Source organism: Cydia pomonella, chromosome 5 (genome assembly GCF_033807575.1).
Source record: "Cydia pomonella isolate Wapato2018A chromosome 5, ilCydPomo1, whole genome shotgun sequence".
NCBI classification, from domain to species: Eukaryota; Metazoa; Arthropoda; class Insecta; order Lepidoptera; family Tortricidae; genus Cydia; species Cydia pomonella.
In genome coordinates this window covers 13,742,194-13,767,844 of record NC_084707.1, presented here as the reverse complement: position 1 = coordinate 13,767,844, position 25,651 = coordinate 13,742,194, and the positions used below count along the sequence as shown (strand labels likewise).

The window sequence follows — 25,651 nt, the reverse complement described above, 5'->3', positions numbered from 1 at the left end:
TTTCTTTCCTTACCTCCACCTTCCATACTAGAATACTTGTGAAAAAAATCTAATCATAGACAGCGCACTTCACTCCGTCAATAACGCCTAGGTTCTTAGATACTCTGGAGAGATTTGGAACTATTATTTATAGCTGACAGCTGGACACTTGCAACAATTTTGCCTAAGGAGTTTCTGTTCCTTGCCTCTACCTTCCATAGTGCAAACTACATCACCAAATGTCACTATAAAATTGGTACAATTTAAAGGCATAAGTACAACATTAAGAAGGTTGCATATACCTCATATGTCAAGACCTATCTTTATTATAATGTTGTTGCCTAGCAACTGTTGTTTACTGTCAAAAAAATGGAAACGATTGATATGAACTTATTATTTCTTTATTAATTTTAAAGTGCAGAGCAGAGCAGAGTAAAATCGGAGCAAGCATTACGAATCAAATTCAAATAGGGAAATTAGAATCCCAATAGTTTCAATGTTACAAAACTAGGTAGAGAGCGAGACGAAATTACCAGGAATTCTCCTAATGTGCACTTTACCTCCGGAATATCTTGAATTCAAGTCCAGTTGGATGTTAAGGTCAAAGACGAAACGCAAGTTTAATACTAGGCAAGTCATGCGCACATGAAAGAGTTCTAAGTCAGATTGAGACACAAATCACAGAAGACGAAGCTAATGCACCTCTATTTCAATTTCGAGCGATGGCGCCATAACCTTTGACCTATGCTCTATGTCGAATTATCTTTGCTTTGGCCTATGCCCTATAAGATACTGCCGCTTTTTGATATTTAACAAATTAAACACATATCAGTGAAAGAATAAGGATCAAAGTCAAATAGCGTTATAAAAGTTTTAATCATGTGTCGAAAGATGGCAGTAAATTTACTGTGGCTAAAAAGTTTTCTTTGACAATCCACCTTAATTTAAAATTGTCTTTGGTATTAAGTACGAAAGAGATTTTGTGTGGCTGACCAAATATGTAGTACAATCATCATCATTGGATTGAACGTAACATTTTTAGGTTTAAAATTAGATAAATATCTGGACTGGAATGAACAGATTGAAAAAGTTAGTTCCAAAATAAATAGGTTTGTTTATGGTTTGAGGAGACTCGAGACGCACGTCCGGTTTACAAGCCTCTTTAGCCGCTTATCACGGCTATATTAGTTCAAATTTGAGGTACGACCTTATCCTTTGGGGGGCCAGTTCAAGTCTGGATAGAGCATTTATAAGTCATGTAGAGAAATGTTCAAAAATTTAAAGATCCTGACGCTTCCGTCTTTGTATATATTGGAGTCGTGCATTTTCGTCAAGAACCATATGGAACTTTTCACGACGGCCAAAACTGTGTTTCCGAGGGGCACGAGAAATGAAGGTCGTCTTGTACATGATAGTATTCCTAAGACTTCATTATATAACAGACAGTGTTTTGCAATGTGCATTAAAGTGTATAACAAGCTACCGCAACGCATGAGGGAGCTACCTATTAATAAATTTAAAAGAAGTCTTGTTTGTTACTTATTGGATAAAAAATATTATTGCCTCAAAGATTATCTCTCCGAAAACATCCAGGAGTAAAATAAAATTGATGATTAAAATTGTTATTCAATAGTAATTGAAAATTAAATTGTGTAAAGTTTTTGCATGCTAGTATTATTTTATGCATATAGCAGAATAAGCAAAAAAATGTCAAAATTACATCTGTGGACACCAAAATATGTACTTATTCTATGCAAATAAAGTTATTCTATTCTATGATTAAACTTAATTAACAAAATATATAAATTATGAAACTGAACCGTATTAGAACAAAATAAACTATTGAAAAAAAAACACGTTTAAAAAAATGTATATAATCTAAAAACGGAAGAGATTAACATAAAGAAAGATATATATTACAAGATAATGACAATAAACTTGCTATTCGTTAATACTTAATTGTAAAGTAATACCTCACCCCTGGCATCTGAAGAATTATAATACGCACTGATGGCAATATGGTTTTCCATTTATACTTAAAATTAGCAGTTGTGAAAAACATCCATAACATAATTTAAAAATTTGTTTATCAGTTACCAAATACCAATCAAAAATACACCGGTATCAAAATGACAATTTGATTTCTAATGAAAAAGATCACAGTAATATTATGTACAAATGTATAAATAAAGACATTCTGGAGAAAAAATCTTCAGTCTTTAACTTGTGCCGCTTGTCCGTTGTTTCTGGTCCTTTCAACTAGTTCTATCAAACTTAACAATCTAGACCTCATTTTATAGAGCTACAAGTTTAAAGGTAGAAATGTAACACGGCTTTAAACCTTAAAATGCCACGTAAACCTGTAAACGTGTCATTATAAACCTTATCGGGATGCACGAAGGTTGTTATTACACGGTGACCGAGGTCAAATCAATCACACGCGTGACCAATGGCGAGCGGTGTTTTAGTCAGTGTTGCCAATTTAGACTTGTAAAATCCTAACTGGTAGCTTTATAATTTGCGCCCCAGATTATTTCGAAAGAATCCATGGCAACTAAACTTTTACAGTTTAGACTGTGTGCTAAGCAAGAGCACGTCGTGCATATCCTGGAGGGACTGCTCTAAGGCGCCCCGGTACTTGTCGCAGCTGGTCTCCGGGTTGTCGTTGAAGGCCGACGTGGCGAAGTTGACGTCGTTATCGCGCGGGTTGTAGCACGTCGCGTAGCCGTTGCTGACTAGCGGTCCGTAGCACATGAAGCCGTCGCATTTACATGCCACCTGAGTGTTGGAACAAGGCTTGAATCAATACATTTGTGAAACGTAAATCTGTCTCAGTTTGAAAATCAAGCGCTAATGGCTTTCAAAAGCAATCTGAAATTAACTTTTATCTGTAAATCTCTTGAATATGTTAGCTACCTGACTGGTGGACAGCCGCATGTGGGCACTTCTCACGTATCCTAGGTCGGAGTACAGCTTGTGTATATCAATGCCGTTCTCCAGTGCAATCAACTTTAACCCGAGAAGGTGACGATCTACGCCGAGCCCTTGAAGAGCCTAAAACAAAGCATATAGTCACAGCGAGTCGCGGCAAGATGTGTAAGCCGTGCAAGTTACACTTTAAATATTGCTAATGATACAGTAACAATGGTTTACTAATATATTGCCGAATATTGTATGGCAAATTATCACTTCCCAAACTATTTTTCCCATAATTTCATTTGACAGAAGTGGCCGAACTATCAGATGGCAAACCATTGTTTCGCATATGTAAGATGTTGCAATTGATTATTTATGTGAGAATGGATTAGTTAGGCGTGTATTAATATGTCTTTAGTTATTTTGTCGATTGTATCGATTGGCATAAGAGAATTTTAATACAGGTGGATTGTCAAAGCAAATTTTGTAGCCACAGTAAATTTACTACCATCTTTCGACATATGATTAAAACTTTTAGAACGCCATTTGACTTTGATCCCTACTCTTTCACTGATATGTGTTAAATTTGTTAAATATCAAAAAGTGGCGCCATCTACTAGAGCATTTGAGCAAATCGTGTTTGTGGGGGTCGCAGTTCTAACCTAACCTACTTTTCTGGTGACAAGTTATGTTTGTGGGGGTCATAGTTCTAACCTAATCTACTTTTCTGGTAACAAGTCATGATTGTGGGGGTCGTAGTTCTAACCTAACTTACTTTTCTGGTGACAAGTCATGTTTGTGGGGGTCATAGTTCTAGTTTGTTTGTGGGGGTTGTAGTTCTAACATAACCTACTTTTCTGGTGACAAGTTATGTTTGTGGGGGTCGTAGTTCTAACCTAACCTACTTTTCTGGTGACAAGTCATGTTTGTGGGGGTCATAGTTCTAACCTAACCCACTTTTCTGGTGACAAGTCATGTTTGTGGGGGTCATAGTTCTAACCTAACCCACTTTTCTGATGACAAGTCATGCTTGTGGGGGTCATAGTTCTAACCTAACCCGCTTTTCTGGTGACAAGTCATGTTTGTGGGGGTTGTAGTTCTAACCCAACCTACTATTCTGGTGACAAGTTGTTTGTGGGGGTCGCTGTTCTAACCTAACCTACTTTTCTGGTGACAAATCGTGTTTGTGGGGGTCATAGTTCTAACCTAACCTACTTTTCTGGTGACAAGTCATGTTTGTGGGGGTCGTAGTTCTATCCTAACCTACTTTTCTGGTGACAAGTCATTTTTGTGGGGGTCGCAGTCTAACCTAAATTACTTTTCTGGTGACATGCCGTTGCTTCAAAATGCCAAAATGCAAAGTTTAAATTTGGGCAAACTTTGTTTGACAATAAATAGTTTTAGCTTTATTGAAATATTTGCTTAGTGACCAATTTACTAAATTAATCCCGGTAAAATTAATCTCTGTTAAATATTATTTTGATCAAATAAAAATATTGCGAAATAATAAAGTGCTAAACATTGGTTTGCCAAGTAAAAGTACTGCATTAAGTTGGTTGTAAAGTTAAATTAGGCGAAAAATATTTTGGCGAAATGGCAGTACAACATTAACAATGTAATTTCCTTACGTAGAAACCTGCTGTACCAATAAGTAGGTACGGACCCATAATTATAAACTAATTTAAGTTGTAATAAATCTAAAAATAGCCCAAAGTTCTTAGTTTTGAAACGAATATATTGTTTTTTTTTCTTATATTCTATTGTATCTTTTTTTTTAGAACGCCATTTGACTTTGATCCCTACTCTTTCACTGATATGTGTTAAATTTGTTAAATATCAAAAAGTGGCGCCATCTACTAGAGCATTTGAGCAAATCGTGTTTGTGGGGGTCGCAGTTCTAACCTAACCTACTTTTCTGGTGACAAGTTATGTTTTTGGGGGTCATAGTTCTAACCTAATCTACTTTTCTGGTAACAAGTCATGATTGTGGGGGTCGTAGTTCTAACCTAACTTACTTTTCTGGTGACAAGTCATGTTTGTGGGGGTCATAGTTCTAACCTAACCCACTTTTCTGGTGACAAGTCATGATTGTGGGGGTCGTAGTTCTAACCTAACCTACTTTTCTGGTAACAAGTCATGATTGTGGGGGTCGTAGTTCTAACCTAACCTACTTTTCTGGTGACAAGTCATGTTTGTGGGGGTCATAGTTCTAACCTAACCCGCTTTTCTGGTGACAAGTCATGTTTGTGGGGGTTGTAGTTCTAACCCAACCTACTATTCTGATGACAAGTTGTTTGTGGGGGTCGCTGTTCTAACCTAACCTACTTTTCTGGTGACAAATCGTGTTTGTGGGGGTCATACTTCTAACCTAACCTACTTTTCTGGTGACAAGTCATGTTTGTGGGGGTTGTAGTTCTAACCTAACCTACTTTTCTGGTGACAAATTGTTTGTGGGGGTCGTAGTTCTAACCTAACCTACTTTTCTGGTGACAAGTCATGTTTGTGGGGGTCATAGTTCTAACCTAACCCGCTTTTCTGGTGACAAGTCATGTTTGTGGGGGTTGTAGTTCTAACCCAACCTACTATAAACATTGGTTTGCCAAGTAAAAGTACTGCATTAAGTTGGTTGTAAAGTTAAATTAGGCGAAAAATATTTTGGCGAAATGGCAGTACAACATTAACAATGTAATTTCCTTACGTAGAAACCTGCTGTACCAATAAGTAGGTACGGACCCATAATTATAAACTAATTTAAGTTGTAATAAATCTAAAAATAGCCCAAAGTTCTTAGTTTTGAAACGAATATATTGTTTTTTTTTTCTTATATTCTATTGTATCTTTTTTTAAAGTTTACACACTGTCAGGGCACTGTAATTCGTGGATTAAATCATGTAGGTATACCTACCATAACGGTATAATTCTTGTGCGCGTTAATAGCGCTCTGCATAGCCGCCTTCTTGTCCTTTGGTGAGCGCTTGGCGTCCAGCATGGCCTGAGCGAACTCGATGGACTCTACTGAGCAGGAGCGGATGGTTTCGGTGCGGCCACCGGCGAACATCCGCGTCGCTGCGGACTCATAGTGCGCGCCTGGCGTTTTGTGCAACCTGGCAAATTAATTAGGCAATTTAGTAAGTGTATGTGATTTTTTTTCTATTAGCCTTTTTTAGTGGCCCATTGCTGAGCTGCCGCAGCGTTCAAGGTGCATGCGGCAGACATGTCCAGCCCAGTCCCACATAAGCCTTGCGGTCATCACACCTACATCTACCACTCGGGTTCTGGAGCGCAGTTCCGTGTTTCTGATTCGATCAGTTCTGCGAACACCCAGTATACAGCGCTCCAACGCTCGCTGGCAAACCGTGAGTTTGAACTTTAAAGCCTCAGTCAGGCAGGATACATATGTCGATGAGTTTGCGCTTGAGACACAGGGGAAGGTCACCATTCAATAGCGACTTCATGGACCAGAGGCTCTTCCAGGTGTTTTCGATACGTCTATTAACTTCTACGGTTTGCCTGTTTTCGAAGGAAGCTATATGTAGTTTTTTAAATATTTTTTATGTATAAAATCATATCGCCCAAAAATAGATTCTCTCTGCCACGGCCCTGTGTTTAATTCAGCCAAATATTGCTTAGCTTGCAAGATCGCTGCCGAGATCTGAGCATCTCAGCTATAAAAAATATATTGAATCAATAGGGATAGAGTTAAGCGAGCGAGTAAAAACATTTGTTGACCAAAATTGAATGACTGCAAATGATCATGCGATTTTAATGTGAAATAGGGCAGTGTTTTATTGTATTAATGGGGTACATACCTGTAAAATGCATACTGCATAGCCATTTGTAGGTAGCTGTCTGGACTTAACTTTTGTGATTTAATGAAGTTCTTTCCATATTTCTCATATGTAAAGCAGTTCAGCTCCAGATTATTTACTAATCTGCAATCAAATGAATCAGTATTGTATTATTTATATTAAGTAAAATATCTCGATTTCTTGGCCCTAATTTAACAAAAGAAAACATCCACCATAGACGCGACTGAAATAAATATATAACAGAAAAACCAAAAACAACTCTATTCAAAAGAATCTGCTTAAAATTTCAGATCTAGGTGAATAATCCCTAGTTTGTAATTTACGGACGGCGTCGTTTTTCTACCATATGTTCAAACATGGCCAAAAGAAAGCCACTGATAGACATAATAGTAATCCTAATAAGGTAGAAAATAAAAAAAACTAAAATCATCTGTCAACCACAAACTGATGTAACTAATAAATTTGCATTGCATGTTTTATCAAGTACCTACTTTAAATAAATGTAACAGAAAACTTACTTGTCTAAACTACCCTTTGCTGTTGTAATCATGCCAGCCACCTCTGAGGACACATTAAATTTAAGCAGCTGTGGGGGTTTAGGGCTTGAAGAGGCAGGCCTGCCTGCAGCTTTATTCTGGTCTCTGTAACATAATATATTATAAGCCTATAACGTTCCTCTAAATATTTTAACTAGCCTTTAAAAGGTTTTATGAACAGCCTCCTTACTTAAAACAAAATCTTACAGTGACAATTACAATATTCGTTAGGTACCAGACCGGTCATTAGAGAAAGAGGGTTGCAGATCGAGCTCAGAGACGTGATACACACTGATATAGATTATTATGAAGCATATTGGTAAGGTATCTTACAGATGCAGCAGGAGGCCAGACGATCAGGTTAATTAAGCTTTCTGGGAGCCATTAGATGAGACTATACTTCGTTTTTCTTAGGATTAGAGAAAGACTCGACTTGACTTGTGTTATTGAAAAGCACTTATGAAAAATAAGGCACAGCAAAATATGTAACAATTATATAGCATAATATATCTAGACACGCGGCAGCGTATCAAACCAAGTTTCATTTACATTCTGTTGGTTCCATACGCAATGGTTACTATTTTTTCAATAAAAAGGCTCCTCAAGATCGACTCAAATGCTAAAAAAACGAGGTATAGCGCACAACCGGTGATTGAGGAAACCCAAGGAGGACGTTCTAGCAGTGGACGTCTTTCGGTTGATATTATGGTGACGATGACTGTGGTAGGTGTCTGTAATGTAATGTTTGAGAATATTACATGAAATTGATGAGGAAGTCCGTTAGCACGGCAATGGGTTGGCCCTCGGCTGGGGAGTGCTCGTAAGTTAACCCTGTCACGCCGTCAGCACCGACTATAAACTGGAACAGAATAATAATTTATAATTTTAGTAGGTCGTAAGTCCTAGCGAATAAGCCGATACGGAACGGCTTGTGTGCGTAAAACTTAGAAATTGGCTACTTGACAGTTTTTTGTAAATAATGTTAATCGATCTTGATTTTCCTGAGGATCAGATGTCTATATAGGTAGGGCTCATGGCATTTAAGCAACACCAAGGTCAGAAATTAGAGTTTAAGCCTGACGCTCGCACTCGACGATTGAAACGCCTCTAACAAAATGATAATATGATATGACGTCACATTATATAAGTCTGTCCTAAATGTATGGACGATCAAGGAAATTGCCATTTTGACCCTGAAATATTGCGTTTATGTGTATAGTTGTTATACAATTTATTTTTCAATAAAATGTAAGGAATCGAATGGTCCCATTTTCTTTTCCATTTTTGAAAGACAAAAAATATATTTTTGAGACTTTGGAGCCTCGTATTTTTATATAATCTCAATATAATTTTTTAAATTCCACTTTTTTTTATAATGGATGGCTCATTTTCTATCCATTTAACTAAATTTTGTTATAATATTCAACATGTGTCAAGTACCCAATTCTCGTGCCTGTCGAATCCGGCAAAACGAGCTAATGAACAGAAGTATAGCCAAATCGCTTTCGTGAGATAAAATAGACGATTATGTTATTTACTTTTATATATGTATATATTTTGTGTCCCACTGCTGGGCAAATGCCTTTCTTCTGTCACTCATCACGGTTTGGTGCATGTTCCCGCCAATCGCTGCAAAAAGCGTCGAGGTTATGGTCATCCCACCATCTCTTTTTTGGTCTGCCTCTGCCCCAGTGCATCTGCGGTGTCCTTTCGGTAGTCAATTTGGCCTATCGATCCGAGTGCATACGGCAGATGAGTCCCGCTCCAATACACGTAAACTTAGCGGCCTTAACACCAACATCTACCATACCAGTTCTGGAGCGCAGTTCGGGGTTCCTAACCTGATCGGTTCTGCATACTCCTAGTATGCTGCGCTTCATTGCTCGTTGGAAAATCTTGAGTCGGGACTTCTGGGCTCCGTTAATGACCAAGTTTGGGCACCGTAGGTTAGAATAGGAGTCGACGAGTTTGTGCTTTAGTGTCAGTGGAAGGTTGCCCTTCATTAGCACCTTCATGGACCAGCTCTTCCAGGCGTTTTCGATACATCTATCGATTTCTTTAGACTGCCTGTCGTCGACATATTGAATATCCTGCCCATCAACCTTGACCCCACGTTTCGCGCCGTTGGTCAATAACTGGGTTTTGGACCTGTTCATTTCGAGTCCAACTTCAAGACTTGCCGTGCTAAGGTCTTGTAGCATTTGTTCTAGATGGGGTGCAGTGTGGGAGAACAATTACTGATACTTATAAATCAAATACTAAATGGAATTAGGATTCCGGTAATTTAGTATAGGGACCCTTGGTACTTTTATTCATTTCATTCATTCATTGAGGATAAATTTACGGTATTTTAACCATACCTGCACTGTTTTGTCAAACCATCGATTTCCGCCGTTGATTCCCGCGCCTCCTCCATGGATGGTTTGCGCGCCAGCAATGTTTTGGCGGCCATTTTTGTCCTTGGCCTTCCACAGCCCCACAGGCTTGTCCAAACAAAGTACCACTAAACTTGATTGCACGTCCTTCAATGATTCTTTGTTTTGATTGTCTGAAACACATTATACAATATTCATTTGGGTGTACAAGTCTCGATAAATACACAGATTTATACAGTACGGGAAACTGATGCGATTAGTGTTCAACCGAAACCCGATTTTTTTCCGAAATCGAGACATGATTTCTGTGCCGGACATTACCCGGTCGGTTTGGTTGGTTTATTAGTGGATATTTAAAATAAATAAGTACCTTTTATCAGTACATCATAAGCTTTAGCCCAAGCATTTCGATTTTCCGAAGTGAGAATACCAATTCCATTTTGCGATGGAGTATTGGACATTTCTATTACTTTCTGCAGCTGCTGCACTATTTGATCTTCATTAAGAACTTTACCATCGTCTCCCCAGAGGTCAACATGGAATATCTATAATTTAATAAATTAAATGTAAAAAATAATAGTCCTTTATGGGTTGATTAAATGAATACTAGCTAGTATCACTAGTTTCCTTACATGGTTGTTATGGATGACAGTAACATGTTTGCTGGTAGTATTATATGACAATGAATCTCTCTTAAGACCAGGGATCCTACACGTTCCAAATATTTTCTTATATTGTTGCATGTCCAATGGGTTTTTTCCCATCATCTCAGTCGGAATTTTGTCACTGTAAATTATTAATGATTAATGTGGATAAATAAACATGTGACTGAAACCTGCAAAACGTTTCACTTTGTTGCTTGACATAAGGACGAGATTTGCTTGTATCTTTATATGAATAACCTATCAAGGGTGTCCTTATAGCAAGCGACAAAATGGAACACTTCACCAGTTTCGGTCACATATATGACAACACACACTAATGCTTCTTTGCAATAGATGAATAGAGAATTTTAGTAACTTTACACATATATCCCAATAAAACCTTTTATTGAACTTGATTTCCTGTTACTCTATCAACCTTCTTAATGGAAATTTTGAAATTTTATACAAAATATTAGCCTCACTTGTCAATTAGGGATTTGTAATCAAGTGCAGCCAGCAATGTTTTTGCTGCATACTGCAACTGCTCAAGCTGACTGTTAAAGTTCCGGAATGGAAATACAAGGCCAGGGCTAGAATACACTACAACAGGATCCCGGTAATCCAAGTATGCTGTGTTGAGCCACCACTCCTCAAGCCAATTTGTGTGCTGCTGTGCCCTTTTTTCTAGCAAACTCTGAAAAAAAAAGATAAAAAGTTCCCCAAATGCTTTTACTAGTAGCTCAGGATGGTATTCCGCCTGTCTAATTTCTTGGTCCAATGTGTATTTGCATCTCACATTTGGCTTAATTAGAATGTTAGACGCAATGCACATTGGGCATGTGTAATGCCATCCTAACGCTAATAATTATATACAATAATATTATTATTTAAGCCTAGTTTAAATAGCATGTAAAACAACAATACCTGCAAATCCTGTCCAACTCCAGTAGCAAAGTCTTTAGCAAGATTGCAAGTTGCATCATACTCCTCATTGCTCAAATGAGGCTTGGCAGTCTTTAAATATTTACTTAAAGTATCATCCAGCTTTGGCACTGGTAGCCGGGGAAGCTTCTGGGCAGTGGAGTAAGTCTTGGCAGAAGTCAAGTGGGTTGTCAGCTGAAGGGAGCTGATATATGGCTCCAATATAAAGGCATTATGACCACACTGAAACAGAAGTTTGTAAACAATTTATATAGACCTGTAAAGTTAGCAATTGTAAATACTCTTTCATAACTACTGGACTATTTGTAAGAAAACACATATCTAACTTCCAATATGTTAAAAGCGCGCGTCGAAATAGACAACTAGCACTTCCAGAACCTAAATTAACTATTTATAAAAACGGGCCCTATTACCAGTCAATAAAAATATATAATAAAATCCCAGATTCTATTAAAATTGTTGAAAGCTATAATATATTTCGAAATAAACTCAAATCGTGGTTAATTAGTAAATCATTCTATTCATATCAAGAATTTATGACATCTGATAACGAATAAGTATTAATTTCAAATTTATGTCTTTATGCCTTTTTATGCCTTTGTCTCAATGTAATGGAATGATTTAATGAATTGACATTATTATTATTTAGATAATTACACGCTAGTTATTATTAGAAATTAGTATTAGTAAGACTCGCGATATTTTAAATTAGATATTAGGCAATAGGTAATAATATGTTTTGTATGAATGAATGAAATGAAATAGCCTTTATTTCAGACAAGTATTTTGTAAGTACATTTTGTTGTTAACATATATATATATATATATCTATTATCCATCTGTATGCCTTTTGTAGGCAAAGGCCTCCCCTAACTCTTTCCATTTATCCCTATCCCTTGCTATTGTAGTCCAGCAACCTCCTGCTGCACTCTTAATCTCATCTTCCCATCTTCTTGTTGGCCTGCCACGCTTCCTCTTTTTGTCTCTACTAAACCAGTACATTATTGCTTTAGACCACTTTTCTCTCCCTCTAATTGTGTGACCTGCCCATTTCCATTTTAACTTCTTAATTGTTGTAGTAATATCTTTTGTTTTAGTACATTTCTTTATATCTATATTTCTAACTTTATCAGATAGTCACTTACCCATCATACTTCTCTCCATAGCGTTTTGACAAATTTCTAACTTTTTGTAGTGGGATTTGTTAAGTGCCCATGTTTGGCAACCATAAGTTAGAACTGGAAGTATACAGGTATCAAACAATTTCCTTTTTATGGTCATACTCATTTCCTTATTTTTCATAACTTCTTTCAGGTTCCAATATTGCTTCCACCCGTTTCCAATACGTCTGTCTAGTTCTTTCGTAGTCAAGTCGTGTGGGGATATAATTTGACCTAGGTATAAGTATTCGTTTACATATTCGATCCTGTGGTTATTGACGTAAATGGGTTCTTGTTTTCCGTTGGTCATGGCTTTGGTCTTCAGAGTGTTCATACACAACCCTACTTTTTGGCTTTCTGTGTCTAGGTCACATATCATTTTGTTCAGTTTGTCTTTGGATGGTGAGATTATTATCAGATCATCTGCAAATCTTAAATGAGAGAGGTTTTCGCCATTGATTGATAATCCGCATTCATCCCAATTTAATTTACGGAATACCTCTTCTAGGACAGCCGTGAAGAGTTTTGGTGACACTGGATCGCCTTGACGAACTCCTCTTCCTATTTTAATTTCTTCGCCCTCTCTGTCCAACTTAATTTTGGCCTTGCTGTTTTCATAGACGTTTTTTAGGATTCTGGTGTACTTGATTTCAACTCCTTGGTTTATTAGGGCTTGCCAGATTTTGTCATGTTTAAGTGAGTCGAAGGCTTTGCTATAATCCACAAAACAGCAGTAAAGGGTGATATTGAATTCCTTTGCTTTTTCAAAGAGTTGTTTAACTACATATATATGGTCCAGGGTTGAATATCCGCTCCTAAATCCTGCTTGTTCCCTCGGCTGACTTTCGTCTAGGATCTTGGTCATTCTATTGAGGATAATTTTGGTGAAGATTTTGTATATATTTGACATCAGGCTAATAGGGCGGTAGTTGTTAATGTTGTTTTTGTCACCTTTTTTGTGTAGTAGTGTGATTGTCGAAGTAGTCCATTGATTGGGGATATTTTCACTATGTAGCACATCATTGAATATGTTGGTGAGAGGTGGTACAAGGATATCTATGTTAACAGTCAGAAATTCGTTGCTAATACCATCCGCTCCGGGGGCTTTATCTCTTCTTTGTGTTTTTATTGCTTTTTCCACTTCTGCAGGTAATATGTCTGGCACCACGCTTCCACCTGTTATGTCTGTGGGGTGGTTGCTATCCTTCCTTATGTATAAATCTCTGAAAAAAGATGTCGCTATAGAGATAATTTCTGGACGACTGGTTTTGCATTTTCCTGTTTTATCTGAGATATTGGGTATCCAGTCTATTTTTTCCAATAACTGTTTTTTCACTTTTTTAGTCCCGCCTGTTCTTTCAATGCAATTTTCCAGAAGTGCCAGCCTGTGTCTTTGTCGGTCTTTTCTCATGTTTACCTTTATTTTGTTACTGATTTTAGAAATATTTTGTCTGTCTTGTTTCGTCTTCCCAGGTAGAGATATTAGTTCAGTTCTAATTTTTAGTAAGCTCCTTGGTTTCCCTTGTAAGCCATTTCGCCGAGTTATATTTTATTTTAGGTTTTCTGCTTTCCTTCGTGTGTAGGAGTTCCTCAAATTTGTCATATTTATTTTGGGTATCTAGGTGTCCTGTGAGTCTTGTAAAATTTTCAAGGTTTTCTTTTAAGTTTTGGCTATTTTCTATAAGTGTGGTAGTTGGTTTCAATATGAAGGGTCTGTCTTTCTTAGAAGTTGTAAAATGAAGTTTAGCCCTTACCATCCTGTGGTTGGTGTTAAAGTTTAAATTATTTATTACTCTGCAGTCATGAAACATTTTAGGTTTGGTAGTGAGAATATAGTCTATCTCGTTCTTGTGGAGACCATCTGGAGATATCCAAGTCCATCTGTTGTTATTTCTTTGTTTGTATACGCTGTTGAGTATTTTCATGTTGTTTTCATATGCTAGTTGGATAAGTTTTCCACCATTTCGTGTGCGCTTGCCAGAACAGTATGGTCCCATTACTAGTTCTTCTCCTATGACTCTGCTCCCAATTCTTGCGTTGTAATCACCCATCACTATTAAGTTCTTGTGTCCATAAGTTTTAATTGCATCTGTTAGCGAAGAGTAGAAGGATTCTATTTCTATTTTTTTCGATAATTCGGTTGGTGAATAGACTTGTATGATGGACCATATTTCTTTTTGTTTCCTATGTGGCAGTTTTATGTTGAGTATTACTATACGTTCCGATATTCCAATAAATTCCTCTATGTAGGGCTTCAGTTCTGGTTTTACTAAAAATCCTGTGCCATATTGGCCGGGTGTTACTCCTTTATAGTACATAAGAAAGCTGCCATGATCCTCTATATTTTCTCCGAGTCGTCTAACTTCACTAAGGCCCACAATGTCCCATTTTTGTGTGATAATGCTAGTTCTAGCTCGTTTAGACTTTCAGGAGTTCGAAGTGTTCTGGTATTTAATGTACACACATGTAGAAAGTTGTCTTTACTGGTTTTTTGTTTTGCTTGATTTTCTTTGTTCAGAGTTAGGGGGTATTGGTCGTTATCCCCTCGGGGACCAGCCGTCTTGGGGAATGTTGTTTTGTTTTGTTTGTTTGATAGTTTTGTATTAATATTGTATAATATGTTTTGTAAGGTAATTTTAAGTATTTAGTTGATAAGTTTAACTTGCTATACCCTACTCAGGGTCCATGTTGTGACAATTTAATTTAACATAACATCTGTACTTACAACTTTATGCACTCCACGGATCATTGTATGGCAAGGCCTGTAGACATAAAAAAATAAGGTAAAATTATTAAACTACATCTCAATCACCTGTCTACTTTCAAGAGTGGACTTTAAACTGTGCTCTAATGATAAAGAGTAAAGTTTATCTTTAGATTGTAAGCCTTAGCAATGATAATAATAATACGATTGTTTATTTATTTCTATTGATACAACGTCATAATGGCAATGGCAAATTGGTGTAGATATGTTCCACATAAGGGGAGAAATGATTAAAGGTTCCGGTCAATTAGTGTCTTACAATAGGCGCTCTATTTTAAGACTCACAGTTATCGGTACGGGTGTATCGGATGCCTGTTTATTGGAACTTAATATACTTACACAGAAATCGAATGATGTGGCAGTCACCAGTCTGTAAATCGCGTAGAATGTATTCGCTGATTTCGAAGGATAAAGTGAATGTGAATGTAAAGTTGTTGGTGGTGGTTCAAGTGAACTTTCCACTCCAGCAAAACACGAAACTTCAGAAACTTGTTTTGTTTTTGACATTGACAGCCGGTTCTAGGGTGACTAGATTTCATTTTTATTACTACACCTTTTCTTGTCCACATATTGAATTTATCTTCTTCTAATTTTTATTGTCCACATATTGAATTTGTCTTCTTCTTTTTTTTGTTGCGTTGTTCAATAACAAGAGAGCAAAAAAATAATGTTGAAATTATACTATAGAGACCTATCTATCCAGATTGCTGTATTTTAGAATCCTTCAATAGTATTGTATTCATTGTTACAAATCACAATATTAGGCAATTTCGGAACGTATCCTTGAGTCTTTCCAACATGAAAATCTTGACATTGCCATATTTGCCATTGACAATTTGACAAATGACAAGTACGTGAGTATAATTATTAACAATTGTCAATGATTTTCTTTGATAATAAAATAAAATATGTGTTGTTAAATAATGGCACAAGTGGTGGTTCTTGATTCTATCAATGAAGATATATTTGTTTGTGGTATTTGTAAATTAGTGTTTAATTCTCTTAAAATTTTCTTAGACCATAAAAAGTTGAAATGTAGCGTTAATTTATGTAGAACAAATGAGCCTTCTGGAAGTGAAAGTTCCTGTGAAAATACTGTAACAACATTATCACATAATACTGAATCACAACTGCCGGTCTCTGAAAACCTTGCAATACCTTCAGGAATAGGTTCCAATGAATGCAAGTTGTGTAAAAAATCATTTAATAAGATTAAGTCATTACTGTCCCATCTGAAGACTCACAGCGATAGACCTTATCAGTGCCCTATCTGTGGCCGCTGTTTTGTCCAAAATTCCCATTTACAAAGGCACATAGCTTCTCACAAGATCTGGCCTGATGGTCTAGCTGAGACAACTCCAAAATCAGCAGAAGCTGAACTCTTAAGCTACTCTTGTGCTTATTGTGATATAATATTACCAAATTACAGTCAGTTCAGACTCCACTTAAAAAAGCATCTATGTAATAAAAAATTTAAATGTATTCAGAGTAATTGCAGTGGGTTGTTTGCAAACATTGATGACCTACTGGAACACGTGTCCAGTAGCCATGAAACAACTGATTACTACTGTCACATGTGCAACCAGACTTTTAATACACTTGAAGATATAGCTGCACATCATAAAACCCATGTGGAACCTGAAAAAGCTGTGCACAACACTGTTACAGCGAGGCATAAGTGTGCTCAGTGTGATGCAGTCTTTAAAAATCCAGAAAAGCTGTCTTTGCACCTGCTGACCGAAAACCACAAGAAAGTTTGTATTCATTGTAACAGGACATTTGCTAGTGATAAAAGATTGAGGTTACACTTGCAGATTCACAGGAAAAACAAACCATTCCAATGTAACATATGTGACAGTAGTTTCCATATGAAAAAATATTTGTCATCACACATGTTAAAGCATGGAGATAAACAATTTGCATGCTCCATATGCAATCATAAGTTTAAGAGAAAGGACCTGCTTCAGCGGCACATGAAATCACATCAAGCTAAAAAACTGTTCAAATGCCCTTTCCGAGATACTTTGGACTGCATGAAAGAGTTCAGCCGGAGCGACAAGCTCAAGGCTCATGTGAAATTTCATACGAAGCGTATGGTGGCTAGCCCCAGCCCTCAACAACCAATGTATGAAAATGCAGGCACAGTGGAAATATGCATAGTGCCTTTGGATGGCAGCATTATCACAAAATAGGAATCAGGATTAATAATAAATTACCTTAAATATGAATACAATTTACATATGGATTGCACAATCATTTCAGCAATGTAAGACATAACATCAAGTATGGCTTCTTTATAGGTATGGATGGTAAGACTATTATCCAATTAGCTACTATGCTTCTACAACTCCAGTATTGATTCAACCTCAAAGTGCTTGGGTGTCACACTTAAGTAATTTACCTAGTTGATAATGTTCTTCCATGAAAAACTTTTGTTTTTGCTATATATTACAAAGTGTTTTTATGTGGCTGAAGTATGTGGTGAAAATGAATTAGCAAGAAAATATTTTGTAATTTTATTTAGGTATAATATTTGATATCATTTTTTACAGACACACCAATTTCGAGTTACTGACCAAGTGTACCTGGATATACAAGATGAGAATAAGCCCTTAGGAAGGGTAGTGATTGGATTATTTGGCGACTTAGCTCCTAAAGCTGTAAAGAACTTCAAAGTTCTTGCTACTAAAGGAATCAAGGGAAAATCTTATAAAGGGACCTCATTCAACCGGATTATTAAACGGTTTATGGTTCAAGGTATGAATTTTACTGATATATGATGTCATATTTGTAGTTATTTGTGAAAAAAATAAAAAGGAGACTAGGTATTTTATTGGTTTGTTATTTTTGATAAATATAAACTAATTCACCTACCTAACGCACATTTTTTTTTGTATTTACAGGTGGTGATGTAGTGTCTGATGATGGTTCAGGTTCTATTAGCATATACGGCGAGACATTCAAAGATGAAAACTTGGACACACAACATACCATGGCTGGCTTTGTTTCAATGGCCAACAAAGGTACTTAACTCTTCATGAATTCTGCAGACCCACTTATTCAATAAGTATTCATTTACTTATACTATTTTTAACATTTTAGGAAAGGATACAAATGGATGTCAGTTTATAATAACAACAACTGGAACCCCTTGGCTAGATAATATACACACTGTGGTGGGGAGGGTAAGAATTTTATTATATTTTTATAACCTAAGTATCCAAGGTTTTTTTTTAAATTCCTAGATTTAGTAAAATTGCCTTTAAGTTATAAACTGGGCTGCATTAATTGCATGTAAAAATACTCAAGTAAGTATAACGGGTTAGCACTGATTGACTTGCACGTTATCTTTTCGTGGATAAGCAAAGTAATATTTTATGTTTTAATTAATATAGATTTCCGCAAAGTAACGCCTGATTATATTCATTAACTAGTTACATGGTTATTAATTAAGAACTGCTCAGATTTAGAAATGTCAGTTAACTTGGAAGCTTTCTTTTTAAGCATTATGGTTTTATGGTACTTGCAAAGTTGCTATAAATACTTCCTAGAAAAAAAAGCTAAGTGTTCGTGGTAGGCACCGTTTTGAATTAATGAATCCAATTTTGTAGCATATTAATATAACTTTTATTGAGTTATTAAAACAAAACAAATCAATTTTATTACGTAATATAAAAATGTTAACATAACTACTTACCTACGTCTGTTTACTATCGCTGTATACTAGTTTCTAAATTACCTATTGTATAACAATTGTATTATACTATGATGTAATTAATAATGTATGTTGTGTTGTGTATTTGAGGTCATTCTGTAATATCAGGAAAAGAGATGATTAAATAACAATGAATAGAAGCAAATTAAATCAATTACCATTCTGCGAAAAGGAAACTGCACGGCCAAAAGCTATAAGTACAAGTTACAATCCGGCCCGCGAAAAGGAAGCAGGAGAGCCTATGGTCTGGCTGAGACAGAAAGCCTCGTGTTAAATAGTTTTGTCATTAAAAAGGTTAGCAATTCTGCCCACAAATGGTAGATTAGGTATCTTACACTAATACAGTAGCGGAAAAAATCTATCATATTGTGATTTTTCTGTAAAATATTTTAAATTAGATGAAACCAAGAACTGAATTTGTTGATAACTAATAAAAAAAGGTTATATTGATTTATTCTCAACCAATTATACGCTAACAGGCCGGTACATATTTAGAAATTCATTTTTCTGTAATTTAGCGTCCGTCACTAGCAGTATTTAAGTCGATAAAAACGGAATATCGTGCTAATTCATAATCATATTTGTAAGAAATATCAGTTCCGTCATGGGGAGACCTCGTGGAAATAAAAACTTTACAGTAGCTATACAAGAAGCAATTATAAATGGCTATAGAAATGGCTCCACACAATCAACGCTGGCTAAACAATTTCAAGTTCATCAGTCTACTATATCGAAGCTTTTGAAACGGGAAAAAGCTCACGGGGGTGTCAAAAGGCCCAACAGACCTGGTCGCCCACGCTGCACATCAAGTTTGGTAGACCGCAACATTTTGCGAATAGCAAGACACAATCCACGACTCACGGCGAGCGACATTATGCGGGAAGTATCGTGTGGAAATTCAGTTTCTGTGTCCGTACGTACTGTAAGAAATCGCCTGATGGATCGGTGGACTTCGTGCTCGTCGTCCTGCAAAGAAACCACTGATTTCCAAGAAAAATCGAGCAGCTAGAAAAATATATACGAAAAAACATCTTTCTTGGACTGCGGAAAGGTGGGAAATGCTAATCTGGAGCGATGAATCCAAGTTTTTATTGTTCGGAACAGATGGAATTACCTACGTAGGACGTCCTGACAATGCTCGCTATGACCCCAAGTATCAGCTCCCTATTACAGTTAAACACGGCGGCGCTTCCCTTATGGTGTGGGGCTGTTTCAGTGCAAGTGGAGTTGGTCCTTTACATCGAATAAGCGGCATTATGACGAAGGAAGTTTATGAAGGAGTATTACAAGATGTGTTTCTTCCCTGGGTACGCAAAAATTTCGGCAGAGCGTTTATGTTTCAGCAAGATAATGACCCGAAACATTCGTCTAATCTTGTTAAACAATGATTCAAAAAACGTAGAGTGACGGTTTTGGAATTGCCCAGCCAAAGTCCGGACTTGAATCCTATAGGTAACCTATGGAAGGAGCTAGGTCGTCGTATAAGTGCAAGAAATGCAAGAAATGTCAACGAAAGATTTGAACAATTAAAGGAAGAGTGGGAACGCATTCCAAGTTCTTTCCTCGCGAAGTTGATTGCATCACTGCCCCGAAGATGCCAAGCTGTTCTTTATGCAAAGGGTTTCAGTACCAAGTACTAATCTAATATTTTGATTTTCAGTGCAGAATCTGTAATTTTTGTTGTTTTTTTATTAATAAACCACTTTTACCTATATTTCGAGTATTAGTTATTTTATGCACTTTTTAATAAACTCGTACAAAACGAGTTTCATATATGGTGTCATACAAATGTATGATTTTACTCTCCATCTAAAGGACTTTCACATGATAATCGTTTAGGCAGCCTTAGTCGTTCTCATAAAAAATACTTAAAAAAAAACACAAATATGATAAATTATTTTCCGCTACTGTATTCAGTTATCTCCATATAAATTGTACAGGTGATCGAAGGTCAGAACATCGTGCACCTCCTGGAGCATACGCCAACAGACGTGGATGACCGGCCGCTGCGGCGTGTGTACATCGCCGATTGCGGCCTGCTGCCTACCCCGCAGCCTTTTTACATCTCCGATGACCCTTACGAGTAAGATACATGTACTACCTACCAGTGGCTATAGACCAATAGTGGGACCGGATTTTTGCCCTATAAGTTTCGATAATTCTAAAGAGTGAAAATTGATGTTTATCTGGTATTGGACATATTTTTAAGCATATTTGTAATATATGAAGAAAATTTAGATCGAGCGTTAGATATAAATAAGGTATTTATGTATTTTTATTGATGAATTTTGAATATTGAATTAAAGTACAAAATTTAAGCATCGTCTTTTATAATATGTATGAGGCTTTATGCTATCAAATTTTTAGAAAAAAAATCAACGTGCTACTTTGTCAAACTCAAATTAGCTTATTATTTTGTCAATATTGAATTAAAGTTTGAAAAATCCACAATATCATATCTAAATTCTTAAGTTAATAGGCAAGGCAAAAAATTAGAAGAATAGGATATGTGCTTTACAATTAATATGCGTTTTTTGTCCTGTAAGATCTAATATTGAATTAAAGTCCGTAGAGATAAGTCTATTACTATAAAATAATATATGCAGCCATTTTATGGAAAGGTAGAAATATCTGCGTGTAGCTTGCATTGTAATAGTAAAATCAACTTAAAAAGGCGCGAAATTCATAACCACGCCGCGCTGGTCCGTCAACATGTCGGCTCGGCGCGCGGGAGCCTATCGTAGCCGACCTAGTGAGCGATAGATACCTCGCCCCGCCCGCGCCCCCCGCTCAGCTTCGCAAGCGCTGTTTGTCTTTTCTTTCAAATCATTCATTTGTTTGTTTATCGTGCACATAAATTAGATGCGGACATTACATGAATTTAATTATAGAATAAAAGTTATTATGACTTCAAAATGAGTGAAAAATGTTTGATATGTGTACTGTACTGACTTAGTAACAGAGAAAAAACGAGGAATTGAGCAGTTAATAACTGCGAGCAAATAATCTTTCTTGGTGATGGGAAAGTTAAATATTTCTACGGGAAGGAGGAACTACGTTTCCATAAAAAGTGTAGATTATACATTGAGTCGAAGGCTATACCGGCGTACAAAAGACTAATGGAGGTGGCATCAGAGGGCTTACCGCGAACCACGTTCGACGTGTTGCCTCCCTGTCATACTTACGTACGAATTTACAAGTGCGACAGAGAGGTAACACGTCGAACGTGATTCGCGATAGGCCCTCAAATGTACAGCCAAGTGACGATGATGAAAATTACATTTTCAAAACTTTTGTCTTTTGTTACCATTGTGTTAGCCGCCTGTACTTACTTTCAACATATATTAGTAGTTTATGTTACTGCTACATAATAAAAGGCATTAAAATACACGAGTGTGGGCTTAGGAAACGAACGAAGTGAGTTTCTTAAAAAGATCACACGAGTGTTTTAATGCCTAATTATCTTATACCTTTAAACGAGCAATTCTTGTATATATATATTTCCGGGATCTCGGAAACGGCTCTAACGATTTTGCTGAAATTTGGTATATGGGGGTTTTTGGGGGTAAACAATCGATCTAGATTAGTCTTATGTTTGGGAAAACGCGTGTTTTCGAGTTTTCATGCGTTTTTCTTTCGACGCAGAATATGGTCGCTAATTTCGTGTTGCCGGCCACTGTCCGTCTGGTCCAGCGGGTTAAGACGCGGACTGCTAAACGATTGTTACGGGTTCGAATCTCGCCTGGTGACTAACTTTTGTTTTTTTTTTTATATGTTCAATTTTATATATAATTTTTTAATTTTTATTGTTTTAGACAAGTTTAATTTAGTAAAAGAATGTAGTTAAGATTATCACCTATACACCACCATATTACAATAAATAGTTAGTTATAACCGAACAAAGCTCGGTCGCCCAGGTACTGTATAGTTATTGCAGGTAGTTCGCAATCACATTTTTAGCACAGGCATTATAAGAGAGGTATGGGCATTGTAAATGTCATCTGGCTCTGTGTGGTAGGGCACAGCACAGCGGATGTCATTCCAGATCTAGAGCAGAACCCAACTGGGGAAGTACCCTCCACCTTACAGAAAATCGCAGCCAAATAACACTAGACCCTACTCATAGTGTTGTGTTTCTGCCGGTGAGTAAGGTTGCCAGAGCTCAACGAGGGGTGGGAGGGTGTTAGGGTCGGCAACGCGCATGTAACTCCTCTGGAGTTGCAGGCGTACATAGGCTACGGATACTGCTTACCATCAGGCAGGCCGTATGCTTGTTTGCCACCGACGTAGTATAAAAAAAAAACACACACACAATTAAAATATTTCATACGACATGTGCTAATTATTTGTCTCAGTGTAAACAAAAATATATCATAATTATGATATCAATTTTCAAATTCAAAATGGCGGACATGTTTTATAACTTATTTTAAGAAATTATGAGTAGTTTCAGACTTTAAAAAGCAAGAAATTGTTTCTTGCTTCTGTTTGTATATGTATCATGTAGTATTTGATGTTTTCATTATTTTTGAAAGTCCTCAGGGTGCCGATTACGAAAATGACATCCATTATGGAACCCAAGATGGCGGACATTCATTTTTCTTAAAAATCGGTATGGGTGTCATCTCCGAGGTTCTTCGAGGTTCCGATTACGAAAATGACGTTCATTTTGCAATCCAAGATGGCGAACATTATTTTTTCTTAAAAATCGATATGGGTGTCATCTCCGAGGTTCCTTGGGGATCCGATTACGAAAATGACGTTCATTTTGAAATCCAAGATGGCGGAAATTATTTTTTCTTATGTCGATATGGGTGTCATATCAGAGGTTCCTCGGGATTCCGATTACGAAAATGACGTCTATTTTGAAATCCAAGATGGCGGACATTAATTTTTCTTAAAAATCGATATGGGTGTCATCTCCGAGGTTCCTCGGGGTTCCGATTACGAAAATGACGTTCATTTTGAAATCCAAGATGGCGGACATTAATTTTTCTTAAAAATCGATATGGGTGTCATCTCCGAGGTTCCTCGGGGATCCGATTACGAAAATGACGTTCATTTTGAAATCCAAGATGGCGGAAATTATTTTTTCTTAAAAGTCGATATGGGTGTCATATCCGAGGTTCCTCAGGATTCCGATTACAAAAATGACGTCTATTTTGAAATCCAAGATGGCGGACATTATTTTTTCTTAAAAATCGATATGGGTGTCATCTCCGAGGTTCCTCGGGGTTCCAATTACAAAAATGACGTCAATTTTGGCGGTTCTTGTTGGTGCAGATTTCAAAAATAGAGACCATTTTAGAATTAAAGGTGGTTGATATCACGGCTACACACATCGCCACCCATTTCAAAAAGTAGCGTCCGCCATATTTATTTTCAAAATAGATGCCATTTTTGAAATCCACACCCCTAAAAACCCAGAAAACAACACCCATGACGACTTTTTCAAAAAAGTGACGTCCGCCATCTTTATTTCCAAAATGGACGTCATTTGTAAAATTAGTACACATACATCATACAACATGAAAACTAAAAACATTTCCATCCTCTTTTGGGCAGTTGTGTAAGTCTGTGATAACCCTAGGTAGGTACGGAGACCTTGAGCGGTGTCGGCATTTACGCAAACATCAAAGGCGTCGGCCCACTGTTACTTTTTACACTGTGCTTTTAGTATGTAAACAAAAACGTCACATGATATATCAAAAGAAAAGTTATTTTATCTTATACCTTTAAACGAGCAATTCTTGTATATCTCGGAAACGGCTCTAACGATTTCGCTGAAATTTGGTATATAGGGGTTTTTGGGGGTATACAATCTATCTAGATTAGTCTTATGTTTGGGAAAACGCGTGTTTTCGAGTTTTCATGCGTTTTTCTTTCGACGCAGAATATGGTAACTAATTTCGTGTTGCCGGCCACTGTCCGTCTGGTCCAGCGGGTTAAGACGCGGACTGCTAAACGAGTGTTATGGGTTCGAATCTCGCCCGGTGACTAACTTTTGTTTTTTTTATATGTTCAAGTTTATGTATAATTTTTAAATTTTTATTGTTGTACACAAGTTTAATTTAGTAAAAAAAATGACCTATGTAATAAGAGAAATCGACAATAGATGGCGTTACTCTGTCACAAGTGCTGTAAGGTTAAAATCGATTGTAAATAATAATAATTGTCAGTTCACATTTTACTTTTTAAGTTTATGTACATTATCACCACCATATTACAATAAATAGTTATAACCGAGCAAAGCTCGGTCGCCCAGGTACTATATTACTAACTGTACTAGGTTGCCTTTTTAACAAGTTGGTCCAGTCCATGGTTGCCTACATTTTATATAAAAATCGGTTAATCTAGGCGACCATTAACTGGACCAACTTTTTTAATACGGCAACTTTCAAATAAGCTTTCATTTGATATATCATACGATGAAATAACAAACAAAAAAACTATCCGTACGCAATCTTACAAGGCAACCTACTTGAAATGTATCACTGTGAATTTTGTCTTACATTTATTTCTTATCAGAAATAAATAACATGAGGGTGCATATACCTTATAACGTATCTCTATATAACTATCGGTTATCAATATTAGCATTAGCGGTTAACAAAAACATTCCCCTTAAAACAAATAACTATCGCGAGGAAAATACCAAGTCCAAACATCTGAAAAAAATTGGGAAAGAAAAGCTGCAACTGGCTTTTAAAATGGTACAAGGAAGGGTGGTCATCTGTGTGAGAATGTGTTTTTTTTGTCTCTATTTGACCCAATGGTTGACTGGTAGAGAATGCCTTTTGGCATTAAGTCC

The 25,651-nt window shown here is 36.7% G+C and overlaps 2 protein-coding genes across 4 annotated transcripts in view; one reads left to right on the top strand and one right to left on the bottom strand.

The window, feature by feature from the left end:
* Positions 1–1,837: 1,837 nt before the first annotated feature.
* On the bottom strand, positions 1,838–15,605 carry LOC133517769 (carnitine O-acetyltransferase). The gene is made up of 13 exons (XM_061851182.1): positions 15,465–15,605; positions 15,087–15,123; positions 11,184–11,423; positions 10,742–10,953; positions 10,248–10,401; positions 9,986–10,160; positions 9,601–9,788; positions 7,999–8,099; positions 7,223–7,345; positions 6,705–6,827; positions 5,801–5,999; positions 2,896–3,033; positions 1,838–2,757 (listed from the first exon to the last, which is right to left on the bottom strand). Exons 2-13 carry the CDS (start codon positions 15,108–15,110, stop codon positions 2,542–2,544), a joined length of 1,893 nt encoding a protein of 630 aa, XP_061707166.1. The 5' UTR covers positions 15,111–15,123; positions 15,465–15,605; the 3' UTR covers positions 1,838–2,541.
* Positions 15,606–15,843: 238 nt separating this feature from the next.
* LOC133517770 (peptidyl-prolyl cis-trans isomerase, rhodopsin-specific isozyme-like) overlaps positions 15,844–25,651 on the top strand; it is a 13,440-nt gene continuing 3,632 nt past the window's right edge. Inside the window, exons 1-5 of one of the 3 annotated variants that reach the window (XM_061851185.1) lie at positions 17,308–17,434; positions 17,678–17,882; positions 18,029–18,148; positions 18,228–18,310; positions 20,781–20,923. In XM_061851185.1, coding sequence (XP_061707169.1) covers positions 17,432–17,434; positions 17,678–17,882; positions 18,029–18,148; positions 18,228–18,310; positions 20,781–20,923 — 554 coding nt within the window. In that variant the 5' untranslated portion in view covers positions 17,308–17,431. Of the gene's footprint in view, positions 17,435–17,464; positions 17,600–17,677; positions 17,883–18,028; positions 18,149–18,227; positions 18,311–20,780; positions 20,924–25,651 lie in introns of those variants that run through there. The other 2 variants (XM_061851184.1, XR_009799405.1) reach the window with 2 other exon arrangements.